At 40.4% G+C, this 19,551-nt stretch overlaps 1 protein-coding gene across 1 annotated transcript in view; it reads right to left on the bottom strand.

Annotated features, from left to right (window-relative positions):
- The window catches only part of ANKH (ANKH inorganic pyrophosphate transport regulator), a 99,678-nt gene that overhangs the window by 25,097 nt on the left and 55,030 nt on the right, over positions 1–19,551 (bottom strand). Inside the window, exons 2-7 of the mRNA XM_066326418.1 lie at positions 18,238–18,454; positions 9,597–9,715; positions 8,406–8,489; positions 5,845–6,015; positions 5,123–5,257; positions 2,243–2,335 (exon numbers count right to left, since the gene is read on the bottom strand). Coding sequence (XP_066182515.1) covers positions 2,243–2,335; positions 5,123–5,257; positions 5,845–6,015; positions 8,406–8,489; positions 9,597–9,715; positions 18,238–18,454 — 819 coding nt within the window. The remainder of the gene's footprint in view (positions 1–2,242; positions 2,336–5,122; positions 5,258–5,844; positions 6,016–8,405; positions 8,490–9,596; positions 9,716–18,237; positions 18,455–19,551) is intronic.

The raw sequence follows: 19,551 nt of genomic DNA, 5'->3' as shown, positions 1-19,551 counted from the left end.
GCTCAACTTTCTAACCAGCCTAAAACAACAGAGGAAGTAAAGCACACCCAAATCAAGCCATCCAAAAGGGCTAGTAAGAAAAAGCTTTCTTATTCATTCCTGCTCCACTGCTGTTATCCCTGTCCTTGCCATACTCCATCCTTTGCTCCAACTCTTAACCACATACTCTTTGTTCATTACTCTTACACACTATTTAGTTCTCAGATCAAAACACTATGGAGCAAAAAGAGTATCCATTCCTATGTATTCCTCAGATAAATAGCATTCACAAATCTCACAACTGGTGTTGCTCTGAATCACATGGCAGGGTGCATTAAGAGCAATGGCATTATTACCATATAAAACAGCATACAGAGCACAGAACTAGCATTTGCCTGCTCTCTTCCAAAATGTCAGTAGTAACCCTTAACTTGAATGTCACTGCTAGGCCATGGGGTTGCTTTGGACACAAAGTCTCATGAAAGACTGAAGTAGGACCCTGCACCTCTCCTACAAATGTGAAGAGAGACAATGATTTCCCTTGTGAGGACAAAAATTTGACTTCTCCAGTTGAGCCACTGAAGAGGAGCATCTCAAAGCCCATCAGTCAGTGTGATTCTGATGATCATCAGCATTGCCAGCTTCCTGAGTAACTGACAAAAGAAAATGGGAGTTTGCATGCAAACACACTGTTTTGGCTTCTGAAAATCACAATGGACACCTTACAGGGTCCAGAAATAAAAAAACCCTGTTTCTATCTGGACTCTTCTGAGAAAGAATTCTGTTAAGGAAACAAAGCTTTTGAAAGGCACAGTGACACAAAGTGATGCATGACCAAGGGGAAAGCAATTCTCACAGCAATCTTAAAAAACCCACTATGGGTTTCAGGTTTAGTATTTCTTATCTGTAAAGTACAGTGAAGGCATTTGCACATATGGTTGCCAGGCTGAAATACCTTTTATACTGCTGCTACATCATTTTGTACATTTTATGACAAATTGCACTTCAAACATGGAACTAAAATACCCATTAATACTTTTCTAGCAGTTAGATAAACTGTAGCGATCTGTGCCTTGCCCTAGCTTTTTCTTCCTCACATTGTTCCACAAGAGCCCTATCAGAAACCTTTTTAACTGAAATAAACAAATGGACAAATCATGGTCTAATCCCATCACCACTGCAGTTGTTCAGCATATCTCACCGACTAAATGAGACCTGAATTTAGGAGTCTTAATTGCTGTTGCTATTGCTTGGTAATAGTGCATTTGATTGTGGCTTGTATCAAATGAGGTTAGCAGCTCCTGAGTTTCCTGTCCCAAACTATTTTTATCTTGCAGTTCATTGGGATTGCATCTGCAGTTCCTTTTCAGCAGCATGGCCTCTGAGAAAGCCTACATGTGGTATTTTATCTGACAGGTCAATTTAGTTGTGCCCAGGAAGGTTAGAAGGTTATGTCTGATTTGACTCTGTGTTGGTTTTAAATTCTTCTTGGAAATATGGTGGATGACATTAAACAGGGCTTGCTCCAGTTAAATACATTCCAGAGAAAATAAACATATTTTTCATGAGTATTTGGAACCAGAAAGTTCAGTTACTAAATGGTAAATAAAGGGAAGGAGAGGATCTGGCATTTGAATTTCAGAGTCACGGGACAGGACTTTTCTTTGCATAACATATAGACTAGTGAGTTCCAGTTATAAATCAGAGCAAAAAAAAGAGACTAAACAATATTTATTTTTGCTCTGTGCCCAGTTCCAGGAGCAGTCCTTGCATTCTTACATAATTACATTATTTACCAACAAAAATCTTCACAGCCTTGGTCAGCTAAGTCAGTACTACTAAAAGAATGTCTGTTATCTGTGTTAGTGCCAGTCTGTGAGACATCCTTTGCTAAATATTAACATAAGCAAATGAACCCAAACCCACTTGAGAGATACCACAAAATCCCAAGCAGAGATGTGAGCTGCTCATTCAGTGATGACACTTTGTGAGAAATCACTTCATTACCTAAGTAGCTACCTCATACTGAGGACTTTTTTTAATCCTTAAAAATACAGCACCTATCTATCCAAAAGGCAGCTTAATACCTTGTAACACAGAGCTAAGGTTAAAATCATAAATCAGACAACAGCTTGAAGCCACCAAAAGCCAATTAATTCTAACTAGATTTTAAGAAAACCTATCAGTGGAACAACAAACAGAGAGAACTAGGAGGACCACACATGCACAAGGTATTTATGACAGCCCTAACAGGGACGCTCACCTTGTCAAAAGCAGGGTACACAGCTCTGATCTCTGTCAGCCAGCCATAGGGCATGTGTCCCACAGGATATGTAGCTGTCAAAATCGCCACTGCCTACGAATAGAGACAGAGAAACGTAAACTTCAAATCTTCAAACACAAGGGTTAAACTAACACAGTATCACCAGTGATACTGCCCACCAGTATCACCACATTGACCTTGACACAATGTGAAACCAGACAAGGGACTGGAAGTTTTTGTTTCAGGAAGACCGTCAAAATGGCCATCATTTGACCTGCCATTTTAAGCTGATGATTTTTTTGTGTCATGAAGTTACCTAAGTCAGCTTTGTCATTTTACCATCACTCTGATAATCTGAGATAATAGTTAACCTGAGCTATGGTGCACCCCTTAACCAGCCCAACATCTTCCTCCTATATGACTCCTGAGTTATTTTACCTATAGATACCTGAGAAGCAGTGTGCCTTGCAGTCCACAGTAGTTTTGCATCATACTGCATAATTTCAATTTATATACATTTTACTTGGTTATTCATAAATAAAACAGCCTCAAGTAAGACAGACAGACTATAAATCAGTGGACCTCAGTGGCTGACTGAGTTTGGACATCTATCTGACTGCTTGGGGGCAGAAAGCACTTATGAGACGAAAAACCCCACCTCTTTCCACTCTGGTGCTCATCAATGAGCACCAGACAAAAACAATTCCAGATGAACACTTGTATGGGAAGAAACAATTCACTGCCTGAAGTTTTAAAACTAGGCCCTTTTACACTCTCATAAGTAGAGTTCAAGAGGTTTATCAAAGACATAAAATTCCCCACATATTAACTGAGAGTGCTTGGGTGCCTTTTATCTGCAGGTTCAGATCTGTTACAACCCATGCATTTCTGATTCATTTTACATCTGGCAATGGTAGTGTTAAGAAAGGCCTTTTTCAACTACTGCTGTTTCTGTTTCGCTCCCTAACTTTCAAAACACATTTTCTTGATTATCTGAGCCCATTTTCCCATTATAAATGTAACTGCTGTCTTTGCTTGGTTAAAAGATCTATACAAACACAGGACCGTGTAGCAACCTAATTTGTTCCCTGTGCTATTTAAAAAGAGAGTGGAATGTAATGATATCCACAGAGAAGAAGAGAGTGGTATAGATCCTTCCCTGCTAATAACAGCTTTAATAATGTTTAATGTACCTTGAAAAAGTAATTGGTTCAAATAAAACAAACTGGAGTTTTAGGATAGTACTCTTTTTAATTGCACACCCTCCCATTATTTTATTTTCATCAGAATTTCCACTTGTATGAAACCTAACTTGGTTAAATCGAGTAAGGAATATAAAAGCTATTTTGCTTATTTTCATCATTAAATCCAAAAAGATTGCAAAGACACAGTACCTGTTAAAGGAAAAAGTATTTCACTACTGTATTTTGTATGCTAGATTCCACTTGGATGAAAGCATTAAGTTTTTACCAGTGATTTTTTCACAGCATTTTTCCTCAGTTAGTGTTGTTCCAACATATATGCATGAAAGTCATCCTAAATGTCTACCACTTGTATTTGACAGGTGAAAAAGGTCTCTATGAAAGCCACCACCAAAGAGGTAGCCCAATCACCACAACTGTGCTGGCAGTCCAAACAAAAGCAGGTGGAGCTGGACAGTGCAAGTGGATTTGGGATTTGTGGCCCTCATTATCTTGTTACAGCCTAGCCCTTCACAAGGACTCCCTGCCCACAGTGAAAGCTGCTGCTATTATTGAATAGGGGACTTGTAAAAGTCCTGTGGATATTGATGCTCCAGACACTGATGTTATCTGTGTTGTCAGCACCTCCCTTTTCAGAGGCAATTATTGCAGAAATCAGAGGAACTTGGCATGTGACAATTATTGTTAGTGTAAAACTTCCAGCAAATCACCAGCTGTGACATGTATTTGGAGTAATCTTAATAGCCATAAATGTGATGCATCTAAAATTGAAAGTCACCAAGAAATGCAAAATTGAGCTTTGCTAACCTCTGGCTCCCCTTGTACGGAGACCACTATTAACACATAGGCTGATCCCTGAATCACATATGTAAAAGCCTTAAGTTTCTTAAGTTCTCTTCTCACAGCTGTTTATTTGCAGCCTCTGGCACCTCCTGAGCGAGTGAAATACACAGGATCATGTATGGACAAATTAGCAGCAGTTCTTTGAACTTTCCATTTAGTATCTTAACAGCTTTGCTTATCCTATGACAATATGCATCTAGACATCCTTGCACAAAACTGGCAGCAGAAGTCTCCCAGACTAAGAGAATGGGTCAGCTTGTGGTGAGCATTGGTAAAGGCTCTGCATTACAATCAGAAATCTGTCTCTCAACAGCTGTAGGATTTACTGATTACTGCAGTAATCTGAAATTCCTCAAGAGAAACAGGGTGCATTTCATATCCCAACCAGGAGACAGGATTTTTTAAATATGGGCTTTTTTATGTCTCATCAGTGTGATGCACTGACTGCTAACAGTAGTTTCACTTCAGTTTGCACAGCCATAAAATATACATGGCAGGAAAGAGTAGGACATGAGACTACTGTCAACTGCCCTAAAATTTCTGGGATCTAAATGCTCCAGACTATATGTACCTATGTGTAGAGCATGAAAACCTCGGATGCAGGCACTGTTCAGTGAAAAAATTCTACAAGTCTTATTGAGGGAGAGGTCCCACCAGACCTGGCAGAAGGACTCATGGTGAGAGCCCAAGCAATCTTTTTTTCTGGCATAAAAAGAGCACTAAACAGAAATGTACTTAAGACAATTTTTCTTGTCAGTTTGGCTGAGAAGAGAAGCACAGTGGTAATTCCATGAAAATGATCATTTGCAGTAATGGAGAGCACTGCCTTTCTTACCTCTGTGGCTGCAGAACTGCCACCTAGGTCCCGGGAGACAAAAAGGTTGACAATGGGCCTACTGATTCGTTGAGTGGCCAAAATTAATGCCAAAGGCCACCAGAAACTCAGCATCTTCCTTATTGTAGCTTCTCCCTGAAACACAGGAGAAAAAAAATAAAGTGTGTTTGGAAAAAAAACATGCAGCACAGGACCAAAATCATGGAGAAAGGTTTTCTGCTTTTCCCATCCATCGTTAGTTTGGTACATTCATTTTAATCGTTTTCAATATGAGGAGCCTAAAATATTTTCACTCATGGTAGCAATACTGATTCAAAAGTAGATGTGTCATGGATCTCAATAAATAATGCATAAGGTACCTATCTGCATAATTTGTTCTGACTACCAGACAAAGCTACATGAAAAATAATATGACATTTGAAGAAAAAGAGAAATATTGATATCTTCTTCCATATGAACTACAGTGTTCACTTAGTACATGCTGTGCTGTCTTACAGCTCGGTACAGAGGTCTTCAGTAGACATATCCATACCATGGAAGGCATTGAGTCACACGTGCTGCTGGAATAATTTCTACTATGCCTCTTTAACTAAAATTGTTTTTTTCCTGCAGGACAGAGTGAAGGCCCTACATGCACAGTGGTTTAATGCAGTATTGTAACACCAAAAAAAAATCTCAAGTAAAATTACTGAGTTCGAAAAAACACAAGTAGGAAGACATACCCCCATTTCAGGCCCACTTCTGTCAGGAATAACATCATGTATGTTCCTGTAGTATCCCAGGCAGAGTGTGGTACATCGGACAAGTGCTCCCATGTATAACGACAAAATTGGGATCAGGAGAGGCTCCCTGCACTCCAAGTGACTGTGAAGCAAAATGGCTACAAAAACAACCTGCAGAGAAAACAAAGAGATGATTAATCATTTGTCTGTGTGATTCCAAAGGGCCAACCCATCTCCTGTCTGATTCCTACCTACTAAGTAGATCTGCAACTGCTTGCATGGCTACAAGTATCTACAGAAACTTTAGTCAGGATCCCCCAGTATTTGGTCATATACATAAGAACAAGAGTTAACTTCATACTCCATGAAACAGGACTTGAAGGTTGGGCAGGTGTCAGACTAGAACCCATAAATAGGAGAAGGCTGGCATGGAAGTCTGGCAAGGTCTGGCAGCAAGCATGTGGCTGAGAGTCACCCTTCCCAGGAGAATGTGCTATTCTGATACATGCTGAGGCTGGAGACATGCTTCTAGGGTCAGCTTCTAAGCCCTACTATTTTTTTTGTCTTGGGCAAGGGGGAGGGTAGTGGCAATCAAAAAGCCAGATGATTTAAAATATTCACTGCAACATTTAGAAGCAGGAAGTCTTACATCAACCTAATTTTCAACTTTTTCAAGTGAAATTTCACGATTTCATTATTTGCTTTTCAGCTGAGTGCCACATTAATGTAAATTAAATGGAAACTTGGGCTAATGAATAGTTCATAATTCAGCCTCTTATGACTAAATGCTCAATCCATAAAATGTAAAGGAACTGATTAATATGATATTATTCTCTTTGTTAAGTACAGAGTGGATCAAATGCCTGTTAAATTCCAAATGACTCTGGATGGGGGGCACAACTGGAAAACCAACTGTGTCTGGTGCTGTGTAGAGGAGAACCAAGACAATCCTGCCAGGACATGCTGGCATTCAAGTGAGTTACAAGAAATAAAACACACAGGTTCAGGTGCAGGTTCTCTCCCTCACTGCTAGAGCTGCAGAAGTGGTTAAGAAAAACCACGCTCTGTAAATGTTCCTGAGGCAGGCCACAATGCTTATGTGGGTTTCCAAATCTACAAAAACATTGCTTTTCAGTAAATAGAAGCAAAGTCAGTCACAAAGAGTGCGCACATGAAGCTGCTTAGGAAAAAGTGGCTACTGCCTGTGCGATACTCCTTGTGTAGGGCGCAGATGTAGGTGAAGAGTTCTGGGCTATGACAGCCACAACTTTTTATGTTCTGGATTTGCTCTTGCTCTGTGTAGTATTCTGTTGAGAGAAGATGACAGGTGCCTTATTCTTCACAACCCTGGCACCCCACTCACCAACCACTGTGGAAAGGGCATGGCCAAAATAAGAATTTGTTTCTGTATTTAGCTGTGCGTGTCCTGACATGCACCCAGGGTCAGGAAACTTTGTAGGTCGCATCGGAACAAGAGCAGACCCTGAGGGCTAAGGTCATTTACAGTAATTGCTATTATCTCTGGGGATTTACTGCAGTACTGTAGTGGGGCAGACCTGACAAATACAGAGTAGCAATTGACTGAAGGGTTCAACCTGGTTTATGGTTTCCTTATGTTTAGTGGGAGGAAAAAGCAATGGAAAATTGAAGAGAGTGCCAATGGCTTCATATTTCCTTTGATGTTGTACTGATTTATCCTCTTTCTTATCCAGTCATTAGACCATTCAGTTCATAATGGGGCAGTACAGGACTCTTAATTTCCTAATATTTTTATATTTTTTCAAAAGGGGGCTGTATATTGGTTCTTAAATGCTACAATACTGGCCATCATCAGTGTGTATGAATATTGTTTTTTCAGTGTGCCTAATACAAAGCAACAGGCTAGTTAACACCTCCCTTTTGAAAGTTCAAAAAACATTTGGTCTTCTTTGGTCTTCGTTCTTCTCTGAATCACCCAGGGCTTATCACCACAGACTCCTTCTGGTGCACTTCTGAGTCTTCACCTTTTGTAACAGTAAGAAGTACTCAGAAGGCAGCTTACACTGCATTTCCTTGGATTTGACACCACGTGCAAAACTGACAGGTCAGCTGGAGAATCATGCCTTCACTACCAGCCCAGGACTTCACTGGAACTGTGCAAGAGCTGGGGAGAATGTACAGAGAGAGAAAGATCTCTTTGAAAGCACTCTCTCAGCCTCAGGATTGGTAGCAGCCTGTGGTCTCTATCGGACCTTTTCCCCGAATGCACGTGTGTACTATACAGAACTTCTTTATCTGCCATTATGAAACAGGGCTGTGGAAGAGCTTCAGGACATGACCCTAAGCCAAACAGTCCTGGGAACTGACTTGATCCAGTCAAGTGACACTGTCCTAAGGCACAACTGCCAGCAAATAGCCTTCACATGATGAACAGTCAAAGGGCAGCACACAAGATTACTTCCTCTGGTGTCTTGCTTACAGAAGAGAGTGAAGGCACAGACAGACTCTATGTACAAGGGAGTTCCTGTTTAGGAAAGCATCTGGTCCATAACACAACACTGGCTACTATGGGGAGCCTTTACCTGAGCTATGACATCTGAGATGGAGGCACATCCCACTAGGAAACTGTACTTGTGTTTCAGCAGAATCCCAGCATGGGTCCATGCCTGAAAAAAAGCCAGAGAAAAGTTTGAGAAGTGATTATGATATTATGAATGATTTCAGGTCCAAGAATGTTGTTTTCTGGTTGTTACATTGTACACAAACAACCTGCAGCAGTACCTGGTGTGAACCTGGGCAAACATTAAGCCATTAATGCAGAGAAAGCACTGTTGCATTGAGTTCCTCATTGCCAGGCTGGCAGGGAGAATGGCAATAAATTTACAGACTGTATAGAAATTTCTGAGCACACCTAGTAAGACAGCAGCCCTTTACAAATCAGATGCTGCACAAGAAGAATTATCATAGTAAATCTAATAAATAATCATTCACCAGCTGGATGCACCTCTGAAGTGTAATATTCATTGGCCCACTGAGTTATACTGACTTTCTTTCCTGTCTGGAAAAGAAAGCCAACTTGTTTTTAATGATCCAACTTCTTTTTATTGTCAGCAACTGTTTCAAGCAGCCAAAGTGGTGAGAAAGTGGTGGAGGCATTGGCATGAGAAGGTTCTCTGTTACCAGCTTTACACAGAGGTAGAGGCATTAAAGAGAGTTGCCACATTTTCATGTTGTGCAGGCCACAAGCAATGAACCTGTAATCTGGGAAGCAGCAGCTCTCCCCATGTGTGGCTCTCTTGCCCAAGCATTTGAGATTTACTGGAGTTAGCTGTGCTTGTAAAACTGATTGTAAGAAACGTCTTTTTGACAAATTTTCTGTGAGAAAATATTGATTTTATTCCGTGTGAGCTCTGCAGGTGATCTGGGAATGGATGGCAAATCCAAATCTTTCACCACAAATCAGAATGAGGTCACATACAGACAGCCAGTGCAGGTCATCACAAGATGACAAGTGTTTTCCAATACGCACGTACTGTAACTCTAACAAGGCAGCTGAGGCTTTTGACATCTGTCATGATCTCTGGATGTTTAAAGTCCATTCAGATGCTTTCTCCATGTAGCAGATGAGTCTAGGTATATACAGAATTACTGCTTGCAAAGGACACACCTGACTTCTGCACACTTCAGTTTCCCATAAGGTAACAAAGTTTGTGAACCAACATCACAAAAACATAACCTTAACATTAATTTTCAGTTCTGAATCAGGCACTCACCATGGCATCCATAAAAGGGAAGGCAGCAAGATAAAGGAAGGCCCTCCGGGTTTTACTTCCCACGGATTCATCCACATGGTGCAGCTTATTAATAATATAATACCCCAAATCACTATATGCTGTAGAGAAACAAGATAAGAATGAAAAACAAAGGTTGCATATGGACCCTTGGGTGAGATATTCAGAAGTACCTGGAAGACAGTGATGCCTTGGAGCCCAGACACACATCCACTTAGCAAACAGCTGCAAGGGCTTCAGATATTGTAGCCTCACCAGCTGCTGTTTATGACTAAGAAGTGCTCTCATGGTTCTTTTTAAAGTAACCTTTGGCAGAGGCACGATAACAAATGGCTGGATTGGGAGATGAGTATAGTAAGTGCCACATCTGTTTGCTAAATGAACACACTGGTACTTCAGAAAACCTACTGCTCCTTCAATAAATCAAGGCTCTTTGTTAGAAAAGCTGTTTTCACCAGGCATTGTGTATTTCATGGGATATAGTGCCTTTTAAATGCTGAAACCATCGATTATCACTGCATTCTCATGACATTACCTGTAAACCTGCCCAAAGCTGTAAAAAGATACTGTGATTTGTGAAGGCATGCAGCAAATCACACTCATTCTGCCTCTCCCTAACTCTGCCTAATGACCACCTCTGCTAGGACCTGTCAGGACACTGTGTGCTTTGCTGTACAGTCCCTGGGCAGCCTTGACCTGCCTTGGTTTCCCTCCTTATCGAGAGCCAGCACCTCCAGAGCCATAAGTCAGAACAGGGCACCTCTGGAAATCAGGGGGTTCCTACTTTTGATCATCAGCGTGTTACTTCCCTGTCCTGTCTCAACCCAAGATTACTTTAAATGTTGGAAAACACTCTCTTTCCAGGCCACTCTTCACCAAGTGTTGGGTTGAAGGCCACACAGACATGGCAAGTCCCCACACAGCTCTCTGCAGAACGGCTTCCAGTTCTGTTTGTCCTCATATTCTCCAGTTGTTTTAAGAACCCCAGAGTCCTTCCAAAAATCAGGAATAACAAAGGCTGTGACTAGAGCCTGAACTATGGAGACAAATATTATATGCAGAGGCAAATACTCCAGATCAGTTTAAACCTTTTATAAACTATGTTCTAGACCTGCACATCATTACTTGATTTCCTCTATACACTTGCAATAGTTGTTAAAAGAATGATTAGGCTGTAAGGCTGATCTCCTCCAAGGCAAGTAATGGCAGAATTATTTGTGTCTGAGGAACCTTACTTCAGTTCTCTCCTACTTGTGTATTTTCTAAGTTAACTATTTCAAATGTGAACATCTATCTAATTTTCCATTTATAACTACCCTATTATCTTTGTACAGATATTAATATAGGGTATTTCAGGAAAGTGATCCTTTTCATGCATGCAGGTCTCACAATTGGATTGACAACTAAATCATAATAACATTATGATGAATAACATTAGTCATCAGATTCAATCTTCTTAGCCTAAAACTGCCTCTCATAACTCGTAAACAGTATTTGAAAGCAATTAAAGAGGAGTTTAAATTGTCATTGTTTCGTGATGTCTTAGAGATACAGCAGTTAAATGATTAACAGAACTGAAAAGACTATTTGAGTCCAAATAAGACAGTGTAAACAAGATAGTAAAATAAAAGAAGGTGATATGACAGCACTGTGAACAAGCACAAGCCTCATTCCAGATAACCAGGACTGCCCAAAAGATGCTAAAATGTTAAAAACTCCCCCTTTCCCTATGCTGGTCCCTATCTATATGTCTGTCACCTGAACTATGACTGTTAGACTCACAATCTCCAAATTCACTCAGTAAATCCCAAGTGCCTTAGCCATCTTCCTGAGGCACTCTCAGCCTTGTTTTCTTTTGAAGAGGGTTGGGGAAGAATTTTAAACCAGGGCTCCAACTTTTCTTCAGTTTGAAGAAGGTAGTTTAGTCCCTTAAGTGTTCAGGTGCCTGTTGCAGTTCAATCAAACATCAAGCACAGACTTTATATTTTTGCATCAATAGCCATGTGCCAATCTTTACTTAGCATTTGGAAAACTCTCTGCTACGAAGGGGGGTTTTGCATGGCAAATCCTTGAGGAAAGCTGCTTTTATGGCTGGGCAGTACCTGGATGTTCCTGAATCAAGCTATTTCAATGAAGGAAAGAAATCTAGAAGGTCTATGAAGCAAGCCATGTGTGAAGGTCAGATTCACTGAACTTTCTCTTAGGTTCCATTGAGTGTGCTTTACACCTCTGCACAAAAACTTAAAAATCAATGCAGGAAACAACCATCTTATCCTCCACACAGGGACTGAGAAATGTAGTTCATGTGCTGAGGAACCTGCTTCTGTGGAGAGGCCACCTCCAGCACTGCAGTGCTAGAAGAACAGCACGCTGCAGAAGAACTGCACCCTTCCCTGCTCTTCCTGCCCTTCTTCTGTTTTAAATGAGACTTTTAAAGTGTTTAGAATGTGAGTAATAAGTAACTTCTTTTGTCTCTTAAGGCCATTACATTGTTGGTTTGGGTTTTTTTTAACCTGAAATTTACTATCACAGAAAAACACAGAATCAGAGGGTCAGCAACTGAACTACTCTCACTTCTAAGAAAAGGGTTGTAGCTTATTGGCAGGGGACTCTCAAGGCACATATACCATTGCAACTCATAGTACCACATTTTTAAGATTTCTAGGGATATCAGCACCGAGCTCTGTAAGCTTCCAAGATTTTTTCTCTCCCCACCAAAAAGAAGTTTAACTGCACTTTTTAATGGAATTTTAGTTTTAAATTCATAATGGTAAAGCTTAAAACATTATTTTCAAAATGGTCAGCTATTTCATATGTCAGTGAAAGCACACAATCACTTTTGCTGATGTCCATTAATGTTTCCACTCTCACAGAGAGGGACTCAGCAAGCTGAGATTCACTGACAAAGATACAGGCATGTGTCACTGAGCTGTGAATCAAGCAATTGCTGATGCAATTAGAACTTAACCTTGGCCAACCTTACAAACTTATTATGAAGAATGGTACAAAATCAATAACACAGACAGCAGATCCAGAGAGTATTACATGAATCTAAAGCAGATGGTGCTTCCCACTTCTTGCATCATTTCAACTAAAACAGAGAAGTCCAAATCCAAGATGAGCTGCCTGTTTGCTCTTCTCTGATACCTCATTTGTTTTGCTATGTCTAAGAATCAGATTCACTAATCAGAAGTTAAGCAGGAATTCTTGGTTTTCGTTTTTGCAGTTGAGTTTTAAGACCCAAAAGGTGAAGATATGACACTGAAAACTGTGCATCTAATTGGATCTCCTGGTCCCTACACCAATTTCTCTAGCAAGCCAATTACTACCACACAAACTTCTGACACCTTAAAACAACACACTCTTAACTATGCCAGCAGTTTCAGACAAATAGCTGTACTGTAGTTATTTTGGAGCTGACTACTACTGAGCATGTCATACTTAAATCATAAAGAAAAAACTCTCAGAGGAAGCAACACCATTTACTTCCAGACATGGAGCTACATATGTCAAAAATAGCTTTACTGGAAGAAAAAAATCTGAAACCTGATTTTGGGTTCAAGTGTGTTCTTTCTAGACACATTCCATTTGCATACTTTGCTGCCAGTTTCAAAAATGAACTTGGAGACTTAAGAAATAACACATCTATTCTGCTGCTTGTTGGAAAGATGGTTCACATGGCCAAAACTGATGCTCATCAGTTTCTCAATCACAGAATATTCTGAGTTGAAACAGACACACAAGGACCAAAAAGTCCAACTCTTAAGTGAATGGCCTGTACAGGGATCAAACCCACAACCTTGGTGTTATTAGCACCATGTTTAATGCACAGAGCTAACTTGTTCAGCTAAGTCATTTTGGCAGATAAGAAAATACCAATGTGAAAAAACAATAGCACAATTTCATTTGGAGATGCCACAGGGTATATAGATTTGTGTCTTTAGTTAGCTTGAATTTAAAACAGAAGAGAAAGCCTCTGTTTTCCCCATGTGAGAGCTCAGATAACTAGAATATTTAAGGTTGTCTGATTTTTTCTTTGTTTATAGAAATACATGAATTGAAGAAAACCAAAACAGCTTAGTAGCATCTCAGTGAAGACTGATTACTGCAATCATATTTTTCTGTGCTCGGGTCTAGTTCCAAAATTGCATTAGTTGATTTTCCTAAATCTCTGAATGACTTTTAGTATCTGAAATATTTTATATAAGCCAACATTTCCTAAGTTTCAAAATCATCTTGTTTTAACTGAAACACAACCATTCTATTCAAAAGTGCTTTGGTCATAGGCTTTCTTCCTTTGTCCTGAGTACCTTGTTGAAAAGAAACTGCCCATTGTGGGAAAAGGGTTGGGACAGCCAGGAAAGCATGTTACTACTTTAGCAATGGCCATGCTGAAATAGGACGAAATTTTTATGAATAACGTTTTATTTTTATTTAGAGTAGGGGAGGGGGAAAGCAGCAAACCCAGATTATATTCTAATTCATGTTTCTGTGCTGTCCCTTTTTTCCAGGGCAAATGTTTAGTCTTTCCCAGTACAGTGGTCTTGTCAGAACAAGACTGATTTAAAAAAAACCCAAAACACCTCAGCTCATAACCCACTGTGGAACTCCTAGTCTCTGGAAAATTCCAGCAGTGTTACACTGGAATTGGTGGGATTACAACTATGTCTCACTTCCTATGGAGATTTTTAATGTACATGCAGTGATCATGCATGTGGGAAGTTCAAGAGTATCAGCAGAATTGCTAGGAACTGCTGAAGCTTTCACCAATCCATGTGCAATCCATGGCCCACACTCAGCAGCCTGACAGTAATAAATGGGCACAAAACAAATCACTCATGTGGTCTTGGCCATCCAAGCTGCTATAGATTACTGCAAAAATAAACCTACACTTGAATTTACTGTTTACTAAAGTTCCATCCTTTTTCTGGTGATGACAATGATTCATCATGAAGTTTTTAATCAGGTGTAATGAAAAAGCGAAGAGGATGTTTCCTCAAAGTAACTGCTGCCCTGTCATTTCTAGAACTACTGAGAATTATTCAAAAGGAAATAAACTTTCTCGGTATACTATTTCTCAGTAGACTAGTGAGAAGTTGAACAATACTGTTTTATTGCCAAAGAAAATGTGCATACACTTCATACTCTTTATGAGGCTGATGTTAAGAGACTCACTTAGTATGGAGGGCTTACCAGCAACACTAAGAAATGCATTATGTTAGCATAATGTTATATAAATGACTTTTCTCCTCTGTCAAGCTGGCAATTTAGTAAGATGTCAAAAATATGCAGAGATAGGCTTAGTATCTTGAATCGTTTCTTTCACAGCCACCAAAAATCATCTGAAACAACAAGAAACTTCAGACTCTGGCTCCGTAGTGAACTTCCCACCAGGAAACTAACTGGTGGCAGTAGCTGCCCTCAAAGTAGCCCAAAGGAAGGAAGGAAGGAAGGAAGGAAGGCAGAATACTGTATCTTATTTCCAGATCACGCCTGAAACATCCAATCCAGGAATACTATACTGACAAGGTTTACAGCAGCATTGGAAGAGGAATGAGAATATGGTTTTGAACCCCTTTGGCCAACTTGGTTCTCAGTTGTTACTGCTGCCTGTACAGGGGAGTGACAGGAGCTGCTGGTGAGAACTTTGCAGACCTTCATAAGGATGTGGGTGGGTGATGACTGAGGGACCCAGAGCTTGCAGCTGTGAGTTCAAGTGGTTTAGCTCAGGCAGCCACTGGCACAGGGGACTGTGTGAGCCCCGGTGGGGAAGCAGCGGTGTGAGCGGGTGCTGAAGCAATGAAGTGTGAGTCAGGTGGGTGAAACAGTCTGGTCTGATATTTTCCATGAGCAGAGGCTGCTGTTTGTGAGGAGCTGTGTGTGTAGACTGCAAATAATCTCTATCACAGTTGGAAATGTGGTGATTCATTGTGGTCACTGTGTTTCTACCACCACTTGTTTTCTTCCTTTTTGACTTTTGGTACTCCTTATTTTATTGGGCTTTTTGTTTTCTGTTTCTTCCTGGGCTTTGACAGTCCACGGGCAAATAGACACGTCACCTTCCTTAGCCCTATATTTATGGCATGTGGAAAAAATTCAGTCTCCTAAATGTTATTTCTTTCTCTTTTTCATTCACCAAGCATCAGTGACCCGTATTTCTCTTGCAGATAGCTTATGATAGGCTTGCAGCTGCTGGGGAGTACTTGCAGGTCCTAGGAGGCTGCCTGTCACTGGATTGCTTCTCTTCATCCTGCTAGGCAGGCTGTGTATCTGTGGGTCAGAGCAAAATAATCAGGACTTGAAACAGGTTCAAAGGAAACTTGGAACATAAAATTTGGCAACATCACCCAGGCAATTGGTGCTAGAATCTGACTAACTCCATTCCCTCAGGCACTCTGCCAGTCTCTGCTGTGGCCTTTGCATATTTTCAGGCATAGACAAGTTCAAATACCAAAAAATATTTTCTAGTCTGTCACCACAAAAAGCTGAAAGATTGTGTGCAGCCCTTTAATTCAGGACTTTAAAGCATGGTAAGCATGCTTTAAAGCCTCCTTTTTTCCCAGTATCTACAGAGTGCATTTCAGAGGTTCTGAGCTTAGCAGGGCTCTACTTCCAGGCAAAGGCAAGAAACTTAGCTGACAGGTTTTCCAACCGTTGTTCCAAACCTCTCCTCCCAATAAGAAGTCCCATATGGAAAATTACTATGTCTCTCACCTGAAAATCTGATCGTTACACTTAAAACTTTCTTAAAATCTATCCTAGCTTAAAAAAAAAAAAATACTGTATGACTAGAAAATAACTTTTTATCCAGCTGGCAAAGGCAAAAACTTTGACCAGCACTGGCAGAAAAGCAAGTGAGCAACTAGAAGAGCAGCTCTAGGGACTGAGCAAACATTCCAATGAAACAAATATGAGAGCCAAATGTACAAATGGGCCAAAATTTATAACATTGACTCAATAAAACACCCTAAAATGTAAACATGTTTAAGAAGTGACCAATCAAAATCAACAAATTAAATTCACTTGAATGCATGGATTCAGCTTATAAAATTAGCAACATCTTATCCCTGGCACACAGTTGCCCTGGCTAGTGAGCCCTTACTGTAAGTATTTTTTATGACTGTAACATAGAGCAAAGCTAAATAGCACAGGGGTCATGTACCAGTGGTGGAATAAGTGATATGATGGCCAAAACAAACTGTGTTGCTTGGGAGGCACATAGAGCTGATGAATATAGCTGACAGCCTGTTAAAGGGTAGGAGCTGGGGGCATTTGTATTTACCAGGATCTTACACCTACTTAGGCAGGAACTGAAATAGTCCTATTCTATTCTATTCTATTCTATTCTATTCTATTCTATTCTATTCTATTCTATTCTATTCTATTCTATTCTATTCTGTTCTGTTCTGTTCTGTTCTGGTTAGTCTAGTCTATATGATGAACTGCAGCACATGTTGCTCTTGAGATACTAACAGCCTGATAATGAATGATGCCTCCTTTTGAGGTCACTCTGAGATTTCACAGCAATTCAGGATATTGCCATTACACTTGCATTTCCCATTTTTCTATGATGGAATGACACCCTATTGCTGGTGATCCAATCCAGCACTACTGCCTGTCAACCAACACATGCCTCCATAGGCTGTCACATTACCTCCTCCCTCCCACCTCTTACAACTCTCAGCGTTTTAGGATTTTACCTGCTCAGTGCAGTGCACTCTCTGTTTCTTCCTCCAGAATCTCCTGTTCCTCTTTGCTATGGTCCAGAGATTTCAGCTCTGTAGAATGAGCCAGAAGGTGCAGAGAATCTTGTAGAGTTCTTGGAGAAGATGAAGTTAAAAGTCTTCCAAGTTAAATGGCTTTTATTGCTGTGGCTGATGCTTGATATCGATATCCCATTTTTCTAGGCTCTCAAAAGCTGACAGATCCTGTGGTTGCCTTTTTCTTAATGTTCAGTTTGTGTCTGCTTGTGTATTTTCTTTGTTTCAGAGTACACTCAGGGAGTTGGTCTCAGTTTGGTACAAGTTTGGTATAAATTGCTCTTACTAACCTCTTCCTCATAGATTAATTATTCAACAGAAGTGGATGATGCCTAGCAGCAGCAGAGAGCACTACCTGATGTTTTAATGAGGATGCTGGCACCTGCCTGCTGAGAGTTTTGCACTGTGAGATAAGTAGGAAAGGAGTAGGTATAGAGGGAGTACACCAACAGTGCCACCAAGAACTGACAAACAGCCCTACCAAGCACACCTTGAAGTCCTGCCAAACCAACCCACTACTGCTAGCTGATCATCACTGCCTAACAGTAACTCTGAGCTACCAGCTTCAGGCAACCTGTCAACATTGTCAAAGTTTTGCTCACACACCAGACTGAAAGAGATCAATAGCATGTTTTGTTCCAAGCAGGAGAGCCCCTTGGCTTGGAATCTGTTCCTTAATAACCTGTTTAAAAACCAATAAAAATTGCGTGGATGGGCATGATACGAGCCCAAGAGACCTCATCTCTTCTGCATCTCCTGTTGTACTTACAAATGAAATATTAAGCCTACAGCTTAAGCAGTTTGAAGAACGGGTGAGGGAAGCAAATTAAAAGTCATATTAACTAGACGTGAAGTGACCTTACCTATTAAGGTATGAAATACAGCAGCTACAGCGCCAGCCACAACCATGCACAAAACTGCTTTGGTCCTGTCTCTCTTGCTGTTCACAAACACCAGACCTACATTTTTGAAGTCACTCATGGGACCCGTGAAGAACTTCATCAGGGAGTATGCCAGCCCATAGCTGGCCAACATTTCCACAGCATCTTCCTTGACAGCAGCGATGCCCCGATTCAAGGCCTGTTGAAACACAGAAAGAGCAAATTATGCAGCACATGTGGACAGCACCAAACACAATCTGCTGCATCTGGTTTCTGAAGGAACAAGCAAGTTTCGCTGTCTTTTACCCCAAGCTGGACTTTATTTCTCTGGATTCAGCAGCGGTAACTTGTGACCTGAGACACAGACAAAATAATTTAATATAGACTAAATTCAAGTCAAGTAGACTTGATAAGATAAGGTATCCATTTCTGAATGATATAATGGAACTTCTGCCATACCAGAAATCAGTCTCTTTCCTTTTTAGAGTAATTTTATGACCTGCTAATAGTCATGGATAATACAAACCCACTGCTCTGATGTTTCAGCCATGATTTCAACAGAGCATAGTCCTTGCAGGTCATATTAATAGACAAAAGCTCTGACATATGCTCGAAGTTGAGGAGCTAAAAAATGTTTTCCGTGTAACAAGCTTTTCACAGCATCCCATGTAATCGTTGTGAATAGCTGATATTAGTCTATGAGTTTCATTATTAAATGAGGCCAAATATGCATGTGATTAAACATAACTGATCTCCTTTCATGTACCTGACATATGCATATTTGTGTACATACAAATTTGTGTGTTTGTATCTGATACCATATTCATTTATACTCCCTTGTAGGAAACGTAAAAAGAACGACAGCACATCTCTTTCAAAATATATTCAGGTACAACTAACTTATTTATTCTAGGTCTGTGTTTAGGAAATGTCTGCCAATTAATCTCTGAGAATTAGATGGATTATTTTTATAACTGAGGTGAGCTGTTAAAAAGATGTGTAACATTCCTTCAGATTCCAGCTTGAACCAAAATGCTTCTAAAGTACTGACAAAAAATGGCAGAATGATAAATTTTATCTGCAGTGTGACAGCATCAATCATCTAGTACACCCAGCAAACTGTTAAAACAATGTTAGGTTCAAAAAGCATGAAGGATGAAATATGATTTGTTTTAAGCAGTATTTAGTTCCTATGGGTTACAGCTGATGCGTGTTGACAGGGCTGCGGCAATGAGGCCAACCAGGAACATCTCGCCAAGCCACCACCCAAACCTCACTCACACTTACACAGTCCTA

Source organism: Sylvia atricapilla, chromosome 1 (genome assembly GCF_009819655.1).
Source record: "Sylvia atricapilla isolate bSylAtr1 chromosome 1, bSylAtr1.pri, whole genome shotgun sequence".
Lineage (NCBI taxonomy): Eukaryota > Metazoa > Chordata > Aves > Passeriformes > Sylviidae > Sylvia > Sylvia atricapilla.
Note: the sequence above shows the minus strand (reverse complement) of the source record. Positions and strands in the feature narration are given on the sequence as shown.